Source organism: Schistocerca piceifrons, chromosome 3 (assembly GCF_021461385.2).
Source record: "Schistocerca piceifrons isolate TAMUIC-IGC-003096 chromosome 3, iqSchPice1.1, whole genome shotgun sequence".
Taxonomy (NCBI): Eukaryota; Metazoa; Arthropoda; class Insecta; order Orthoptera; family Acrididae; genus Schistocerca; species Schistocerca piceifrons.
In genome coordinates, this window is record NC_060140.1 from 308,741,058 (window position 1) to 308,762,870 (window position 21,813).

General features: G+C 37.3%; 1 protein-coding gene across 1 annotated transcript in view; it reads left to right on the forward strand.

Moving 5' to 3' along the window:
* LOC124790034 (integrin alpha-PS2-like) overlaps window positions 1–21,813 on the forward strand; it is a 434,380-nt gene that overhangs the window by 406,847 nt on the left and 5,720 nt on the right. The window contains exons 16-18 of the mRNA XM_047257589.1: window positions 12,783–12,958; window positions 13,054–13,145; window positions 20,095–21,405. Of these exons, the coding sequence (XP_047113545.1) occupies window positions 12,783–12,958; window positions 13,054–13,145; window positions 20,095–21,405 (1,579 nt within the window). The remainder of the gene's footprint in view (window positions 1–12,782; window positions 12,959–13,053; window positions 13,146–20,094; window positions 21,406–21,813) is intronic.

The following is a 21,813-nucleotide window of genomic DNA, read 5'->3' on the forward strand; positions in this document are numbered from 1 at the left end:
GTTGGCTATGCTGCATTTTGATGACGACGCACAGCTTCAAGAAGAGCTAACCACGTGGTTGAAGGCGCAGGCGGCCGAATTTTACAACGAAGGAATTTCCAAGCTCGTCCATCGCTACGATAAGTGCCTAAATTTAAATGGCAACTATGTAGAAAAGTAGTTTTTAAGTGTGGCTTTCATCTGTATATAATAAAAAAAATTTCTAACACTTTATTTATTTTTAATTCCAAAACATAATGTACTTTGTGGATAGCCCTCGTAACGTAAGATGTATCAATTGCGGTGTTCCTGTTGGTTGTAGATGACTAGTTTATTTCTGAGCTGTAACTTCAGTATATTAATTTAATCACCTTGTTACTTCTTCATGGTTGACAATTTTGAACAGCTGGGACTTTGTTTTCCAAATTCTGCAGTGATCACTGGAGGCCAAAAGTACAGCAAAATACCCAATTTGGAAAATAAATATGAGACTTCTCAATTTAATGTGACATATATTCTTACTCTCAAATACAGTAGCTGTTCATATTAACATCTCTGTATAGAAATGCCACAATAACCTCAACTCAAGAATGATCACACCACAGAGTTAATACATATTTGACATATACTGAGATGATTCTCCTGTTCTTGACGAGATCATCATTATTGTCACAGTGCACTCTTTTCCAAGGCATGCCCCACATCACCAAGTCAGGATAATGCAGTGTGGAATAACTGAAAGCTCAACAGGTATCGAAAATCATGATACAGCTGCAAATGCTGTACTTCCTGAAGATGCATGGCATCCATCCACAGCCATGTAAATGCATGAACAATGGCAAAAACTTCCAAACAGTTTGTGGTCCTAAAAACTTTCAAATGTTACAGACATCATTTGTTGGTTAGATAAACATTAGGAAACACACCACATTATCAAATTGGTATGTTATACTGCACCATATAACTGTGTGCTGCATATGTTCATATGACTTCATCCCTGTTTGGCCCACATGCTCATTGTACATTTTACTCTTCCAATAAAACATGACCATTCTAAAGTACAACATGTACAACTTTGCTTCCATCATTTTTTCCCCAATATTTGAGGCTTTAATGAAACAAATTGGTTACACATGCATCATTCATAGTATTTTCCATCGCTGGCCACTACTTTCTCCCATCTTTTGGGCAGTGTATGAATCCTGCAACGAAAAAATTGTTCATATTTTGAAGCGATCCACAAATTGATCCAATTTGTGACTTCTTCATGAGCTGAGGAGTGTTGGTCAGCCAGGACATGCGCCATTGATCTAAACAGATAATAGTCAGAGGGAGCAATGTCTGGAGAATATGGTGGGTGGGGTAGGATTTCCCATTTTAAAGTTTCCAAGTACGTTTTGACCTCTTTTGCAAAGTGGGGTCAATCATTGTCATCCTGCAAAATCACTTTATCATGCCTCTTGCTGTATTGCGGCCGTTTGTCTTCTAATACTCTGCTCAGACACATTAATTGCATTTGATAACAAGCACCTGTGATCGTTTCACTTGGTTTTAACACCTCATAGTACAGGATGCCGAGCTAGTTCCACCAAATGCAGAGCATGATCTTGGAGCCATGAATATTCGGTTTGGCTGTCAACATGGAAGCATTGCCGGGATATCCCCATGGTTATTTGCATTTATGGTTATCATAATGAACCCATTTTTCATCCCCAGTCACAATGCAATGCAGAAATCCCTTCTGTTTTTGCCTCTGAAGCAACTGTTCACAAACACACAAACGCCATTCAATGTCTCTTGGTTTCAGCTCACATGGGACCCAAGTTCCTTCTTTCAGAACCATGCCCATAGCCTTGTTCTGAAATGGTTTTCTGCATCACTCCCACTAATCGAGCCAATTCTTCTGGAATTTGATGTGAGTCTTCACTAAGCAATGTCTCCAATTCTTCATCTTTGAAAACATTCTCCCCTCCACCGCTATACCGGTCTTTGACATTACAATCACCATTCTTGAAGCATTGAACCACTCATGACACATTCTTTCACTCATAGCATCCTTATCACATGTACTTGAGAACATTTGATGAGACTCAGCTGCTGTTTTCTCCATATTGAAACAAAACAGTAACATCTCCCACAAATGACAAGAATTAGGCTTGTAAACTGACATTTTCAATCAAGAACAACTTTATGATGCAGACACAAATCGACTAATGTTTCAATGAGGTTATGTTGTCTGAGGTCCAAGCTAACTGCCTGATGTCTGTGACCTGTTTCTTTCGTCCACTACTTACCACTGTCGCCACCTATCGGCAAATGGTGGAAGCAAATTTGTACACTTTGTAGTTGTTGCTGTTATGATATACATTCAGTTAGAAGTTATTCAGATTGATATTCCTCATAGGCTCACTCAAATTATATTTAATTTTATATTTTGTTATGAAGTGTCTTGTGTCGAGCGCACACACAGCCACTTTAACATGTACTAACTTTGGGTATGTGGCATTGTTTCATTGTTTTGGATAATTATTCTTTTCAGTATATTACTATATGTCACATGCACATTATATTTCATTTCTTACTCCAACTTCATTACATAGAACCCTTGGATGTGGATGCAGTGTAATGCTCTGTCAAACAATGTTTATCACTAACAATGTTCAGTGAACTGTTGAAATCATATTTGAATTATTTCCAGTGATTCCATCATCATGATGAAGTTTTTGACAAATAGTTGTCTATATAGAATGTCTTATCTTCAGAATTGTGCCCTCTTTCAGTCTTTTACTACAGGGGGAGATGAGGGAGGGGGGGGGGGGGAGGAGTTGTTTATGAGAAGGATATTTCAAAATTTCAAATGGCCATTAGAGAGGAAACCTGAGTTCTGTTTTGACAATGGTAGAAAAAGAATCAGTTGTTGATTTGCTGAAGAAGCATTCAGATATTTAGTCTGAATGTTTAAGAAAAACATGGACAAGTCAAAACAGGATAGCTGCACCGGAATCAAACCTGGATTGTCTCGACTGTAACCTCAGTAGCTTGGCAACATGTTAGTTCAGTACCATCTACCACTTTCAGCATCTGAGATATTAACTGAAGAATAATTACTGCCACTCTGTACCAAGTACTATCAGTGATTTCTTGTAAGTAAATTTTGTGACTGGTACAGCTTTATCATGCTTCAAACAATGGAAAATCCAGGATGGAATGTAACAATATTATGAGAAGGAAAGTTGCTACTCATCATATATGGAGATGCGGAGTCACAGATAGGCACAACAAAAAGACTCTCACAATTATAGCTTTTGGCCATTAAGGCCTTCGTCAACAATACACACACACACACACACACACACACACACACCTATATATATATATATATATATATATATATATATATATATAAATACAAAGATGAGGTGACTTACCGAACAAAAGCGCTGGCAGGGCGATAGACACACAAACAAACACAAACATACACACAAAATTCAAGCTTTCGCAACAAATTGTTGCCTCATCAGGAAAGAGGGAAGGAGAGGGGAAGACGAAAGGAAGTGGGTTTTAAAGGAGAGGGTAAGGAGTCATTCCAATCCCGGGAGCGGAAAGACTTACCTTAGGGGGAAAAAAGGACAGGTATACACTCGCACACACGCACATATCCATTGTGTCTATCGACCTGCCAGCGTTTTTGTTCGGTAAGTCACCTCATCTTTGTTTTTATATATAATTTTTCCCACGTGGAATGTTTCCTTCCATTATATATATATATATATATATATATATATATATATATATATATATATATATATATATATATATATATATATATATATATATACACACACACGCACGCAACTCATGCACGCGACTGCAGTCTCAGGCAACTGCATGCCCCCACAACTGCACGAGTGGTCAACTGTGAAAAGCGGACAAATTGAATAGCTGGCCGGTGGCCTTTAGAGTGGCAAACTTACGCGCGGAGTTCGAATGTTTATACATCGCTTTTGGTTATAAAATGCCTTCCCTTGAGTTAGGTCACAAACATAATGCCTCATTTAAATAAGTTACTACAATATACTTTTTAATTTATGAACAAACAGCAACTAGTCACTGTTTATGAATTTATCTTATGTACTACATGGAATCTGCCATGGCTAAAAGTTATGTACTGGACCCCTAGCATTTTTCATAATTCATTTATGATAGATGTACGCAAAATGCATCAAAATACTCGAAGATTTGCCCACTATGTTAATAGATATTTTCTGACTCTACCTTGCTTTAGATTTTATGGCAAAAAGTGCGTTATATATGGCATAGTGCTTCGGCAACTCATGACCAAATAATCAAGTTTCAACCTAACCTAACACTACCAATCAGCCAGCTACAACAAACAAGACTTCAGGCAGGCATCCAGTATCGCACTAGTCACAATATTTACTTTCGAAGATCTACACTTCAGTTTATATGTGTGGTTTTTTCATCAGTTTCTGAGCAACTTCATAGCCCCACAGAATGAAACATGTGAAATAAACAAACAATTGCACAAGTACTGTCAAAAATAACAGTTACTGTTCAAAAATGTAAAGGCAGTAACGTATCACTCCTGAAAATGTAAGTCCCTGATCTAATCTAGAGTTACAGCATGTTGAGTAATTTACACTTTCTGTTATTCATGAACATATTTTCCCCTCTATGAAGGTTAGACTTACAGCACACAAGCAATATTTACTTTCTATTCTCCCTGAAGAATAGAAATACTCACCTCCCTATGAAGGCTATCCAATTTTAGCTTATGAAAAATTTTCATTTCTTAACTGCATGATAACATGACACTTACCTAGGTAAAAGAAAGGTAATCCACAGTGGTAGTCAAACATTAGTTGATAGTTTTACAGAAAAAGTGACTGCTCTGAGTAATGAATCAAAGTTCTACCAGCAAAAAATTAACCCTGCTGTTATTGCTACTAAGTTATAACCAGCAAAGTTTTATTGTAGTTTTCAGTCAAAAGTTTGTAACATATTCCAGACAAATGCAGCAAGCTGTTTCATGAAACTTCAAGATTTTTTTATTCAAAGTTTACAAATGAAAAGCATTCTAATTTTAAACCACTTTGTTATTGATTAAGGAACAAAACAGATTTATTAAAGTGTTACCTTAGCACTTCTTTGAGGAGAGTAAAATTGTAACTACCTGCTACATGATGCAATCTGATTTTCATATAACATGAAATTATGGCCCTTAATAGTAGTACAATATGATTTTCTGGCAGTAAATTGTCTCTTGTATGGACATTTAATCTTCAAATACACTGAAGTGCTGTAGTTTCTCCAGTACTTCAATTTCCACTACAAGTTTAATATTGCCTCTAGGTGGCTTGGAACATACTATTACAACACTATGTGAAGGTATTGTCAAACCACCATTATTTTTCCTTCTTAAAAACTTGTTATACATTAAATCATTGTAAGTTCCAAATAGGGAAAAAACACATGTTGAACACATTACAACATTTTTCAAATGCAGCACAACATAGCCAGCTATGTAAACTACAATATTTTCTGAATATTCTGTCAGGATGGAGGGTGACTGAATATAGTCATAGTCTGGTATGTGAGACCAATTTTCATTCAAGTCAGATATAAGCCCTATATCAATATCATTCACTCAACTTTTTGAAAATATAACGGGATCAAACCACATTTCTTGAAACATATCCTTTTTCCAAGACAATAATGGAGTTACAGATTCTGATGAACAGTCCCCAGAGTTTTTACATTTTATCTCATTCCTCACTAATAGTTTCTTGTAAGCAGAATGGAACTGCAAAGCAGAAGGATTATTATTCCAATCAAACCTACCTTGTATCATGCAGAAAAACATCTCTATATGATCTTGGCTGAATTTATACATTAACAAATATTTGAGGTAATCAGTCTCAACAAGATAAACAAACAGCCCCATAATACTGTGGATGATGCATAAGAATCCTATTATTGGAGTTTTACACTGTGTCTTATAGATCTCTTTTCCAGTAATATCTTTCAAACCCAATAAATAAGATTCTGCCTCTGATAGAAAAGGCTCCCAGATGGGTTTGTTTGAGACCTGTAAAGCAGATTTGTAACCAACTGCTAATGGACATTTGCAATTGCAAATGTCAAATAGCCTATCAAACATTTCACAAAAATCTGCTGTACCTTTAGCATCTTCAAAGGTATCAAGCTGTAGGTCTTCACTTAAGTACCTTAGGTTGTACAAACTGAGGAACTAAGCACTTGTACAGCTAATTTTACTTTCATCTTTTGTCTCTGAAATGTAACATGATTTCAATCTGTTACCCAAAACTAGGCCCTCCTGACACTGTAATTTTTCTAATGCAACTATGTGTTCCCACTTGATGACATTTCCATGCACATCTATAATCACTTTCATATCTGAAAATAAATTTCTTACTAATTTTAACATATGACAGGCATCAAGCAATATAAATACTTTTTCGTCAGTACTGGGATGCAAAAAGTAAGGCTGCAAATGGTTAACATTTATAATTGCTCCTAGTTTTGAGACAAGTGTCAAGTTAGTGTTTAGACCATCAAATGTGAGGCCCACACACTTCACATTAACTTCGTGCAAGAGTCTGAATGCATTCTGCACCACACCAAACTTTTCTTCAGAGGACATGCTATTAACTAAAAAATACGCAATTGGAATTTTCCAATTAGTATTTACACCCACAAAAAGAAGCACTAATGCATCTTTGGCTTCCACTAATTCTTCATTCTGAACCCCAAAACCTCTGTCAACATAACCAATGAACTGATTCCCATCCCAGTCTAGTCTTTTTTTAATCGACATTTCATCAAATGTTAAACAAACATAAACATCACCATTTACCTGCTTTGCTCTTTCTGAAATTGCTGAAAATGCTTCAGCCATAAACCCTGGCTTTCCATCTACAGAGTTGTATCAGCATCTTAGTGTATTTGGATGTGGCAAAGCTAAGTCTTATGAGTTATGCATGTATTCATATGCACATGGAGAATAGAAATACAAAGTTAATGAAAACGACTTCAGTTTTTCAGAGTAGTCATTGTTCTTGCCAGAAAACATTCTCCTAAATAATTCTACAGGGACATCGGAAAAAGTCTCCTCAATTAGGCCAGCAGTTCTCTCACTGATTAAATTTTTGGCTTGCAAATCAGTCACAAGTTCCTTTAAACACTCTATTTTCTCTTCTTGTCTTTCACACTTCACTTTCTTTGCATACAATTGTTTTTGTATGCTTCTAATCACACAATCCTTCTTTTCTATTATTTCACTACACGGTCTTTTACATGTCCTTGTACTTTTTTGCAGTGAATAAATGCGATCATTGTTAACACTACCAGTACTTGTTGTGGGTTCTGCTTCCATTTCTTGTTCAGCTGTGGCAGTGGAACTAGTTGCTTTACTAGGCGTTTTCGAGGTACATGGTGTAATTGTCTAAAACAGAAATATTTATCAACATTACTAAAATAGGAGAGTGAAGAACAAAACAGTCTTATGATAATTAGTTGCTTGTTTCATGATTTAAACACAATAAACATTACGATAAGCACAGTATAAGAGTTATACTACACACATGATTATAACTTCAACTATATGCCAAGTTTTTACAGAAAAAAAGCACATTTCAAAACACACACACACACACACACACACACACACACACACACACACACACACACTTTTTTGTTCAGAACTATACTACAGAGACTTTAAAGATATTACCAAATAGCTTATCTTCATAAGCTATTTGGTAATTAATTTGAAGCACACTGTTACACTTAGTAGGCTATGGATCATACTGTATCCAACTATTTTACAGATTTCTCGGACAGTGAAATGATGATACTGTGCCTAAATTGTGTTTTCCTTATTGTGTTGAATTTCTGTTTGTCCCATAAAATGCAAGAAAAAATAAAACTCAACAACTGTTCCATCGAGAGAAGTTGTGAAATCAGATTACAATTACACACATTCAGTTGCATTGTATAATGATAAAAAGCCTGCTAACTCAAATTTTGTTGCTTGCAACTCAACCTCTTTAAAACTTTTATTGTTAAAATAAAATATGGTTCACAAAGAAAAATTTACCTTCTGCTGTATGTGGTTTGGAAAACGAAACATGGGTGGAGCAGCATCATCTTTCAGCTCTCTGCGATTTCCGTAATTTGCAAGGAAACAACTTTCTTCAAAATGATTGGAACATATAAAATGGTATTCTGTTGGTCAGAAACTCTGCCTCCTGACAGAGCGTGTAACCATTTTTGTAACAGCTGTGGTTTTGATGAAAGGAGACCTGTAAATAGATGCACAGACATTATGCTAATACCGTGTTACAAAAACATTTATTAAGCAAGTGCACTGACATAAAAATCAACTTAAAATATCCACATACCTGTGAAATGTAATAATTGCTCCTTTCTTGAATTTATTTGTACAATTAATCGCTGCACAACTCTTCACCATTGTACTTCTTTTGATTGGAACGTACAGACAGTAGAATTATGAGTAACAAATACTGTATGTACGCCCCAACAAATATACAGCGCTGAATCAGGGTCTTCATAAACAACAATACTACACAACGCATCAGACTACAACCACTATAATGGTGTCCAGCCGAAGGTTCAAATTATCCCGTGACTGCAGCGCCATTAGTGAGTCTAGTTATTTTTTACAAGGTCTTTGGGCAACTGTAGCCACACTGTGAGCAGCAGCACCAGTCCATGATGGGAGTGGCAACTGGGTGGGGGTAAGGAGGAGGCTGGAGCAGGAAGGGGGGGAGGGATAGTACAGTTGGAGTGGTAGACAGCAAAATGCCACAGGTTAGACTGTGGGCAGGAGAGAGATGGAGAGTTGGGGGAAGTAGTGGAAAAGGAGAGAAATAAGAAGACTGGGTGTGGTGGTGGAATGACGGCTGTGTAGTGCTGGAATGGGAACAGGGAAGGGGCAGGATGGGTAAGGACAGTGACTAATAAAGTCAATTAGTCACTGTCCTCACCCATCCAGCCCCTACCCTGTTCCCATCCCATTACAGCACTACACAGTCATCATTCCACCACCACACCCAGTATTTTTATTTCCCTCCTTTTCCACTACTCCCCCTACCCCCACCCCCCCCCCCCCCCCCCCCCCCCCCCCCCCCCCCCCCCCCCCCCCCCCCACACCTCTCATCTCTCCCCTGCCCTCAGTGTAACCTGCAGCACTTTGCTGTCCACTACCTCCACCATACTATCCCTCCCCCTTCCCACTCCAGTCTCCTCCTTACCCCACCCAGTCGCCACTCCCATCATGCACTGGTGCTGCTGCTCAGTGTGGTTTCAGTTGCCTGAAACAGCAGTTTGTGTGTGTGTGTGTGTGTGTGTGTGTGTGTGTGTGTGTGTGTGTGTGTGTGTTGTTATATATGTGTGACTCATGCTTCAGTTATAGTCTGAGCATCACTTCAGTGTTGGCCACTGTGTCAAGCATTTATTGCTGTTTGACTTGTGCATTATTACATTTTTCTGCCAAATTATTTATAGATTCATTAAGCTTGCTTAATTAGTCCTCTCTTTGGATGATGAACTAGTAGGTCTGCAGTATATTTCTAGCTTAATGATAGCAATTCTTTAACTGCATTCATTTCTAATCAGCTGCTGAGCTGTTTCACTTTATTTGTAATTAAGAATGTTGAATATCCATCTACACACACTTGTTGAATTGGATGTAAGGAATTTCCGTGGAATGAAATGCTGAAAAGATTACCGGAAGAAGGTAGAAAGCCATAAAAAAAAATTCTACCTGCCAAGTGATAGCTCAGAGAGAAATAGAATAGGAACCTTTGCTTCTAAGTCATAAACAGGGTGTTTGGGAAGGAAAGGTCAATATTTTACACAGTGATATTATAAGTAATTCTGAACAAAAAATGTTATATGAACGTAGGTCCGCAAATGCTTCGCTAGGGAGGTATGGGTATTGAAAGGAACTTTAATTCTGCAAAACTGATGTGCACAACATGAACATATATGCACAACTGGACCGTAACGTGATTTTCTTCAAAACAATGTTAAAGAGAAGTATAATTACATTAAACAGTTTTACATAATGTTTATTTATTTTACATTTATTACATAATGCATTACAACATGCATGTTACATGTATTCAGTTGAAAAAGACGAACCACATCTTTTACAAATGGCTTTAACACTGACTGTGCAGATGTTGCACAGTTCACAGAACAGGTTCAAATATCCCACCATGAACATCAATGCACTTTTGAGCTCTAGCGATAATATGTTGTGTTGCTTGTTCAATTGCCTGTGGTTGGTTCCTAATCAATTCAGCATGATGCGCTGAAGCAGTTCATCTCATGTATTTACTTTCACTTTGTGCACCTCCGATTTCATCCAACCCCATACACAGAAATCTAGAGGTGTAAGGACAGGTGATCTTGGAGGCCAGTTAATAGCACCACCACAGCCAATCCAGTGATTAGAGTAGGTGTGGTTGAGATGATCCCTCACATGTAAGGTAAGGTGTGGAGGGGCACCATCATGTTGAAAGTACATTTCAATTCACTTGGCTAAAGGAACGTCTAGCAATAGTTCCACAAATGAATTTTCCAAAAAATGCAGGTACCTCTCTCCTGTCAAGTCACTGATTGATAATAAATGGACCCATCAAAAGGTTACCGATCATGCCGTACCAAACATTTATGGCACAACAAACTTGGAAATTGCTATCCACTGAAGCGTTATGTATTTTCCGCTGACCATTGATGACTATTGTGTGCGCTGTTTATTACATGTTGTGAAAACTAGACTTCGTCAACGAATAGTATGTATGGAAGCAAATGACTATTCTCAATTACCCAGTGACATAATTGAAGTCATTGGGCATTGTTGCCAATGTGGAGATTTTGGGCACTCTGTATGTAAAATGGATACAGGTTTTCCACATGTAACGTTTCCCATATGCATGTCTCTGGGACATTCATACGCGGGGACATTCTTCGTATGCTCGTACTGGGACTTCGCTCAACACTTGCGATAATTTCTTCCTGTTCTTGCAAAGTTTGTTGATATGCGCACTCAGGTGAAAAATGTCTACTTGGAAGAGAGCCTGTTGCATGCAAAGTAATAAACACTTTGATAAACACATTGCGATCAGGTAATCATGGAGCTAGAAAGTGTCTGTGGCATTCTTCTCTTACAGCTGTAGCACTACCACAGCAGAAGCCACAAACATACACCATATCTGTGTATTCCTCATTACTGTTGATGCATGGCATTGTTAGCAGCACTTGTATGAACTCGGTTAACACATACACTACACAGCTAACCGATCTGTCACTGGTACACTACACAATGCAGCTTACATGGCACAACTGTGCAAACAACAGGTGATTGTACTACGTATGTCACATGACCATAATATGACGTAGGTTGTATAGCATAAATATGGCATGTACTCATGCATTGTTTGCAAGAAAATCACATCATGGTCCAGTTGTATTGCACATATGTTCATGTTGTGCACATCAATTTTGCAGAATTAAAGTTCCTTTCAGTACCCATACCTCCCTAATGAAGCATTTGCAGACCTATGTTCATATAACATTTTTTGTTCAGAATTACTTATATTATCACTGTTTAAAATATTGAAGCCTCTTTTGCCCTGATGATGGTGGCAAGAATTGTGACAGTGACTCCACAAGACACCAAAGTGTTTGGAGTTGTTCGATTCATTACCACTCAACTATTGTTCATAACTCTTGGAGATTAGTCATAGGTGGGTCCAAGGCCTGCACATCTTGTTTGATGCCACCCCTCAAGTGTCAAAACTAGGTGACTCAGAGGGATGGGGGCACATGACCATGTCTGTGGAGTGTTCATCACATCATTCAAATGCTCATCAGAAACGATGTTGTGCTGCATATTGCTTGTGACGTGTTGTAGATGAAAGAAACTATGCATGTGATTTGACTAAAGGTTCCTGTATTACTCGCTGGTCACAGACAGTCACAGACAAATCAGAAACCTCATTTCATCCCTTGTAAAGATTGCCTACATAAGACCGCAACCACTAATGGTGTGAATTGTGCCCTTCTGGAAACTGGGATGCATCATATGATGTGGTTTTTGACATACTCATACCCTGCCATCAGCATAACATGTATCGTAACTCGACAGCTCAGGTTTACTGTTCCCACAATTTCAACATCAAATGATGGTGTTTCTGTACTTATGCTAATCTATGTGCCCTGTGATGCATGATTAGCAGTGGTACATGTAAGAGGTGGTGTCGTATAGAGAGAAAGCGGTTCTGAAATGTATGAGTACTCACTGTTTATTGCTGCCCAGCACTGAACCGGCTTAATGACTGGCTTACTGTGGCCCATCTATGCAGATAAAACCTCTATAAGGGGAAGTTCTGGTAGACTCTAAGTAATTGGGAAGCAAAGGTAGAAAAATCCACTAGCTTTCAGACGAATTCCCTTTTGGGCTAGAGCGACACACACACACACACACACACACACACACACACACACACACACAAATACAGTGGCCTTGTCAATACTTTGCTGGACCCTCAAGCAAACAGCCAGTAAAAGGCCTGACAACAATCCAGTTATGTGATGTGATGTGATGTGCTGAACTATTCCATTTCCTTTAGTGACATTATCACTCTCTCCAATGCAGACATTATCTGTAATTCAATTACTCATCAATGAACATATGAAACTTTGTAACTGATGTGATACTTCTATTGCAGAGCATCAAATCCACAAGAATTATATTATAATGCAACAGCCTACCGTGCTGTCAATATAACTCGTGAGTCAGAGATTGGACCCCAGGTGACACATACATACACAATAGTCAATCAAGGACCATCTGACATTGTGGAAGCTGAAGTGTATGTCCTTTGGCCAATGTACACACTTGCAGGTACAATTTGATGCATATTTTAAATAATATTGTATTTAATGATGCAGTATTAAAATCAAACATTTAACATCAAATAAATTCTCTTATATGTTAAGGTGATCCCTTCTTTTATGTACTGGAACAACCTGACGTCAGTGGTCCTATTGTCTGCGACAAGCTGGTAGATGCAAATCCTTTTACTTTAAAGGTAAGGAAAACTTCACTGTCAGTTTGTTGTCAAGTTTTATTGTTCCCTCAAAGAACCAAGATTTAACTTTTTGGACTTACAGAACGTACAAGCTACATTTATTGAAAAATTAATGTTCCATTTCAGACTTCTACACATTACCATTTCCAGAAGTACCCAACTATCCTTTAACAATGTTCAAATGATTTTGATATCTGTTTCATTACCAACATTATGCTCTAGTACTAAATTCCACAATGAGTTAACTGTTAGCACACTGTATATTCTCATGACCACCAATGTTAAATCTTAATTAATTTGTTCATCTTCATTCTCTCTGTGTCCCACATTGACCCTGTTAGTTGTCATAGTTCATTTTTCTACTTGCTACTAATCCATGCCGGTTTATTTATCTATTCATTACAATTGTTTGATTCAGTTTTAAGTCTTACCTTTTTCATCATTACTTACTGATTTTTCAGTTCTCATCCATTTGAGTGAAACCACAACTCTAATAGTTTAATTTTTGTTTACTGTGGTTATTTAGCTGCTGATCAAATACTTATTTTTTCCACCAGTGTACATACTTGTTGCATCTATATTTCCATCTCATTCATGATGAGTTCTTTTGTATGCACTATTTTTGTTCACTAGCTATCAAGTACCATATTATGTGGATGAAAATCAAAATATCAGAGAGTAAACCTCTTGTCAAAATTTAAAGAAAACTGCTGTATTAACAATTAACAGATCAAACAGAAACATTGTTTGTTCTTTGAGGGCAGTTAAATCATACCAACTGATTTGTTAGTATATTAAGACGATATGTGATAATGATGTTCGAATTGTTAAAATAGCTATGGGATTTAAAGAATATTACCACAGAGTTCTGAGCAAAAGAAAAAGTAATTATATCAAAACTACATGCTCTAGATTCTTTTATAGTTAACACTATATTACAAAATGTTACTTATGATGATTAGTATCAGCTTCAAACTATATGGAAATACGGATGCTTTTAATCAATTCAGTCGTGGTATACTCTGTACCTTGTTTATTTCTGGTACATCATTTCATGAAAAATGTACAGATGCTGAATGTAAAAATGATATAAAGTTCTTCATATCTGAAAATGAATTTATAAATATGCTATGATTACTCATACAATATTATGTCTTCTTTACTGAAAAATATCTCCATAAAAAGTTTTGGAAATTAATATGCAGAAAGCAAAAATGTTTTTTATAGTTATGTCATCATCCATATTTCTCGCACAAACCATGGACTTTGACATAATGTGATCGCTTATGTGCCATAACAGATAGCTGTAATGTAGACACAACTACATTGGAAGGTTATCTGTGGAGAGGCTAGACTAACTTGTGGTTTCTGAAGAGGGACAGCAGCCTGTTCAGAAGTCACCAGATCAACTGTATCTTACCTTGTATCATCAACCAACCTGGCCATGCTGTGTTTTAAATATGTCACAGATGAAAGCAAGGGGAAAGTACAAACATTATACTTCCTGAGGTCATGTGGCTCTACTGTATGGTTAAATGATGACGGCATCCTCTTGGGCAAAATATTCTGGAGTTAAAATAGTCCCCCATTTGGACCTCTGGGCAGGGACTACTTGGGAGGATTTTGTCATCAGAAAAAAACAAATGTAACTTTCTACCAGTAGGAGTGTGGACTGTTAGCTCTTTAATCTGATGGGTAGGTTAGATAATTTAAAAATAGATATGGACAGATTGTGCAGAGAAATCATACAAAACCAAATAAAGGTAATGTGATTGTCGTACTATGACAGTAAGATGATCACATTATCGTAGCCAAGATAAACAAAAACAGTTGTACAAGTATATATGCCTACTTGCTCTGCAAATAATGAGATCTAAAAATGTATGATGAGATAAAGTAAATTATTCACCATGTCTTGAAAATATAATTTTGATGGGGAATAGGAATTCAGTAGTAGGTGGACATGGAATGGGGTAAAAGAACAAAAAAGGAAGCCATCTGGTAGAATTCTGCACAGACCACTGTTTAATCATTGGTAAACCTTGTTTTGACAACAGTAAAAGAAACTTGTGCATGTGTAGGACCTGGAGACACCAGAAAATTTACTAATGATAGTTAGACAAATTTAGCAACCAGATTTTAAACTGCAGAGTATTTCCAGAAACAGATGTGGTATCTACCACAATTTATTAGTTATGAAATGCTGATTGAAGATGAAGGAAATGCAGAATGATTGGAAATTAAGGATATATGATCTGGATAATGTAAAAGATAGAAAGATTGTTGAGAGTTTAAAAGGGAGCATTAGGCAATAAATGACTGGAGTAGGCAAAAGAAATACAATGGAAGATCGATGGATAGAGAGTGATGACAGCAGACAATAACACATCCTTGGATAACAAATGAAATGTCAAATTTAAGTTACACAATGAAAATATCTATGGAGAAAAGAGAAGCAGCTGCATGAACATTCAGAGCTCAGATGGCAAGACAGTTCAAAGCAAGTCAGGGGAATATGAAAGGTGGAAGTAATGGAAATGGAAATGGAAGAAGAAATGGATTCCTAGTCAAAACAAGATACCTGGAGTGCCTGACGTTCCTAAAGGAATGATTAAAATGCTTGGGAGAACCTGACACAAAACTACACCATCTGCTAAATAGGATCTATAAGACAGGCAAAATACTCCAAGAAAAGTGTAATTATCCCAATGACAAAGAGGGCATATGCTGTCAGCTGTGTATATTATCAAACCACAATTAATGGTTGCAAAATAGTAACACAACTTATCTACAAAAGAATGAAATGACTGCTGGAAGCTAATCTGGGTGGGGAGGGAAGGGTGGCGGGGTGGGGGGGGGGGGGGGGGAGAGATCATCTTGATTCCACAGAAATGTCAGAAAATGTAAGCAAGTAACAGATGAAGGGAGAAGTAAAGGGGATATAAAATGCAGGCTTGAAACATGTTAACATCAAATATAAATTTAAGAGTTAGGGAGCCTTTTCTGAAGCTGTTTGTCAGGGGTATAGCCTCGCATGGAAGTGAAATGTGGATGATAGACAGTTCCCACACGATTTTGGATTGTAGTCCACTGAAGAATGCTGAAGATTAGATGGTTAGATCAAATAACTAATGATAAATTACTGACTCAAATAGGGGAAAAAATCAACTTGACCAAAAGAAGGGATTGGGTGATAGGACAAATTTTGAAATCCTGAGGCATCAAGGATGGTTTATTTTAAGAGAGAGGGGGGGGGGGGATGATGGGTAAGTGTGGACAGTAAAATTGGAGAGGGAGACCAAGGCTTGGACATAGTAAGCAGATTCAAATGGATGTAAGTTGCTGCAATTATTCAGAAATGAAGAGACTGCTCAGGAAGAATTAGCATGGGAGCTGCTTTGAACTGAAGACCACAACAACCACCTTTATCTCATTAATTAACGCACCTCTTTTTAATGTGACATTTCCAACTACACCATATTGTAATGTAATTGTTATATAACAATGCTTTAAATGTTGAATGGAGAAATTCAACAAAGCATTAAAACTCTATTTGTGAATTGCCAGTTAAATAGTCAAATATTCTTCACTATATGTTAAACATTAAAATTAAAGTAGGGAAACAAAATATGAAATTTATTACTTGAGACAGGGTGCTCATCTACATCTACAATGTGCAAATCATTGTAAAGTGCATAGCAAAAGGTGATTTCCTTATTACGATTTCTTCCCTTTCTGTTCACATATGGAGCACAAAAAATTACTGTTAAAATCCACTGTGCACACTGTTGTTAGTCTCATTTTATATTTGGGGTCCTTACATGTGTGATATTTAGTGGGATGAGGTGTAATTTTGGATTATTCACTTTATACTGCTACTTGAAACTTTGTAAGCAAGGTGGTGCAGCATGGTTGATGACTATCCACAGGAGCCTGCAAATTCAGTTTTGCCAGCATTTCCAGGACTCTCCTACATGAAAATTCATGCTGCACTTCTCTGCTTATGTTCAATAGCTGCTGTCAGCACTATTTGCTATGGCTGAGAAACATTTGAGGATAGAACAGAAGAGAGTTCTATAGCAGTTGCATTTGTAGGCTGACTGCATTTTCCCACTATCCTAGAATTGAACCTGCTTTATCTATGACTCAGCCTATGTGATCATTTCATTTTATATCCCTACAAACTGATATATCCTGATCTTCATATGAGTTGACTGATTCCAACTGAGACTCACAGCTCAAATGCTACGAGTTTCACACCTTTTTTGAAGTATGCAATACGGTGTGTCTCAGGAAGAATGGTTAGTATTCAGGGATATGACAGGGATGAACATTCGAAGCAGAATCCTTGTAAACATTGGCTCTAAACTGCATACCTTAAGAGCTATGAACAGTTATTCACTAGAAGAGATGTGTTTCACATTGTCCCTAAATTCTGACCATTCCTCCTGGGCCACCATTACACATCTGAATGTTTAATGCAAGTTGTCAATCTTTGTACCACTATTAAATCTAAAGAAGATCTGATTAAATACTTGTGAAGCTTTTTTCAGATAGTGTCATATTATACTCATATATAACTGCATCATCGGCGAAATGTCTGAGGTTACTATTGATACTGCCGGCCAGGTCATTAATACAACATGAACAGGTAGAGTCCTAACTTATGTCACAGGGGCGTGCCTGAAGTTGCCTCTGTATCTGTCCGATTCTTTACCCAAGATAAAATGCTGTCTCCTCCTTACCAATAAATCCTCATCCCTATCACAAACTTAATTTGGAAATAACAGGGCTGTACCCTCATTAGTGTGTGTGTTGATGTGATACAAAGCCAAAAACTTTTCAAAAGTCAAGAAATACCACATTTACATGACTGTCTTGATCCATGGTGTTTTGGGTGTCATCTGACGAAAGTACAGTTAGGTCTCCTATGACCAGTGTTTTCCTAACATAAACTTGTTGTCATGGAGGAGGTTACTGTGTTCAAGATAACTCACTATGTTTTATCTCAGAATATGTTTTAATGTCCTACAAGAACAGATCTCAATGACATTGTATAGTGGTTTTCTGGATCACTTCTAGCTACCATTCTTGTAGACAGTTGTGACCTGTGCTTTCTTCCAGTCACTGCATAGTTTTTTGTTCTAGGGTCTACAGTATATTATTGTTTAAAAAGGAAATAACTCAGCTAAAAACCATATTATATGATATTTGCAGAGGTGAGAGTGTTAAACTGGAGCAGTACCTCTGGATCATTTTTGGAAAGGAAATTTGAAAATGAAGTTCAGAATTTGTTTGTGCTTGCTATCCTCAATTTTGGTTTCTGTGTCATCCACATATGTCTAGACGCTAACTATGATGCCACTATCAGCTTTAACATAAGATTGCAATTTCTTTGTGATTTGTAGGAGGCGTTTTACTTTTGCTGTGGCAGTCATTAAAGGTTTCATGTATTGGACTTTTGATTGTCAAACACGTTTCATTTGACATCTTTCTATCTATAGTTCAATGTTATGTTTTACATAACTGTGCAGTAGCCACTGTGTACAGAAACTTGTAAAGAAACAGACTGTTTACCAAGCAGAGTTTCTCCCAAAAGGAACTGTTCTATAGTCCTCAGTCAGTTTTTTTTAAACTGTGTTCATCAGCTGTTCTGTTGGTTCACAGTAGAGTACTGTATACATTATGAACAAACACACAACACTTGTGTAATGTTCTATAATACTTTTATTTGTTTAGTTATAGTTTAAAGTCTTTGATCTCTTAAAATTCAGAGTCACACAGATTTATTTTTTTACCCAATGATGACCAAACAGCCAAAACTCAGTTAGTTAAATAATACATATTGTGGAATATTAAACAGGTGTCACGTATTTTCCATTCATAAAGCATCTTTAATCTTGAGCCACAGTTCCTCTACATGCTTCTGTCTACCTTGAGATATGATCCTACTGCCAGTTAACCTTGTGAACTGAAGATGTAAATCTTTCTGCTTGTATTTGTTGCCCTCTGTATTATGGTAATCACTGTTGTTACAGCAACCTCATGGTCAGTGATACTGGTTCCAGGGTGGACATCCTCAAAGAAGACAGCTCTATTTGTTACCATCAGATCTATTATATTTCCTTCATAAGTGTGATACTGAACTATTTGCTGTAATTATCCTACTCATTTGTTGGAAGGTTCAAGTCTCTTCTAGTTATGACTGGGGAACATATGTATTATCAAAGAGAGGTTTTCTCCGAAACTTTTGGTTACATCTGGGGACGAGTCTGGTAGTTGATTATAAGTTTCCAACTACTCAATCTTACATGGAGCTCCAATTTCTACTGCAGTGGATTTGGGTTTATTGTCTACTGTGAAGAATGCACCATTTATTCCCTCCTCCTGCCCCTCAAAAAAACACCTCACTGTTGTCGGTTTCACTTTTTAGCCAGATTTTTGTATGTAGTATTCTGAGCAGAATTCTAGCAGATGGCATCCCTTTTTATTCCCCCCCTCCCCATATCCACGTACCATTAAACTCTAATCCTCCTTAACAATGAACTTTTCTGAGTGCTTTGGCAGTAGATCACTAGGATAGTCTCAATAGCCCTTTTTTTGTCGGTCTGAGTGACCTGCCCTTCCTTTTTAACCTCCCCCAATTTTTACTTTTTGTATGTGTCTATCACAGTACTGCATTTTTCTCTTCTGGTCAACAATCCTGACTCATGATTTATTAAAGTTAAACTTAGTTAGGAAAGATTTAAGAAGGTGAACTGAAATATTCAGAATACTGGGAGATAAATCACAGTTACACAGTTTCAAATTTCTATCATTTTTATAAGTCCAAGATTATGATCACGAATATGCAAATTATGTATCATGTAGATCTTAAACGTTCTCTCTAAAAGCATTTAATATGGTTAAATAACTAAAATGTGTCATTTTATTTTGTTTGTTTGTGTAGATTGAACAGAGAGGAAAAGGTCTGGAAGGATCAATCTACTCTACTCAGCAAGGAAACATAGGTGCAGGAGGAAGTTCTGTATCAAAAACCACATCAGAAGTAACAGTTGGCGGCAGATCTACCATCACTGAAACACACCGTGTAACATCTAGTAACACTACATATCACCAAATAGCAGGTGCAGACACAACGCTTGTAGAACACAAAGCAGAGGGTGGAATTTTCTCAGATGATAAATTGTCAACAGGGCAATCGTCATCGACTGTAAGTGAAGGAGGTGATCTAACATATAAACAGCAGTTCGAAAAGGGACACGGTGGTGGTGAAGGATACAATATTACTTATTATTATGGACCAGACAATGAAACTAGCACAGGAAGAAGGATCTATACTTATCGAAACTATACAGTTACTTGGGATGAAAGTGGAAAGCCTACACGACATTATAGCAACTACAGCTTTTCTACTTCTGAAGACAGTGAACGAGCTTTCAGTCTTGTGGAAACAGGTGCTATGGGTGCTGGAATCAATAAATCAGTTGAAAGTTATGAGTCATCACAAGTACATCATCGTACGTCTCCTAATACATCTCAGTTCAGTAGTACTGCACATGTGGTGACTGATCATGGTATTGTGCAGCCCGTTGCAAAAGAAGGTGGCATTCGCTTTGTACCTGCTCCCGGTTTTGGAGGTGATGAGACTTCAGATACCTTACATGTTGAAGAACACCTCTTTCCTGGATCTGTCACTTCTGATGGTCAGTTGAAACATTATTGGATTTCAGGCGAACCAAACACTGTTAGTCAGTCAGGAACACACAGGACACTGAACGACATTAGCAGAGGCACTGCCTCACAGCATCATTCATCAGGTTCAGCACAGAGTGCACATTCCCACCTTGCCAGCAGTACTGAGGATATTGGAAGTGGTGTCAGAAAATATAGTTCTCAACAATGGAGTCATAGCCAGTCTTATCCCAGTGCCACAGAAGAGAGGCATTATGAAAGTGTGGATGGAGAAACAGAATATGAGTATGAGGAGGAAGATGAGTACTATGAAGAAACAGATAGCATGAATGCTGATAATTCTAGGCATTCAGCCAATTTGCAGCAATCCAAAGGAAAAACAGATAAATTTAAACTTTACGATAGATTCAGAAGGGATGTTGCAACCGACAATGACTTTCAACAACTGATACAGTGCAATTCTACAAAATGTATTCGTCTCAGATGTGTTGTTAAGAAATTTATCAAAGATCAGGAAATAAACATTCAGATACGTTCACGAGCATGGGTGCAAACACTTAAAAAGGTAAGGATAATATAAAACTGCTATGTCTTTGTAACCATAATCAGTTAGTTGTAACTCTACAACCACAAACTCTAAATGTTCGACAAGATTAGGTTATCTTGTTAATTAATTACTAGAATAACTATTTAGCTTATTAATCAGTGTGTTTCACTCACAAATGTAGGGTGGAAAAACTAATTGATCAAATTGCCAAAAAACATTATTTCCTATTTGAGAGAAAAACTATATGGCAGAAAGAATTGAAGCAAATTCATTATTCATTTTTTTCTTAGCCACTGGAAATGATGAAAATTTTCATGCAAAAATGACACTGGTCTGACCCACTTTTTCCAATTTTTCAGTCAGAAAATATCTGTGTCCATGTTGAGTTGACCAATCTGATATTAAATACATTGTTAGGCACTTAGA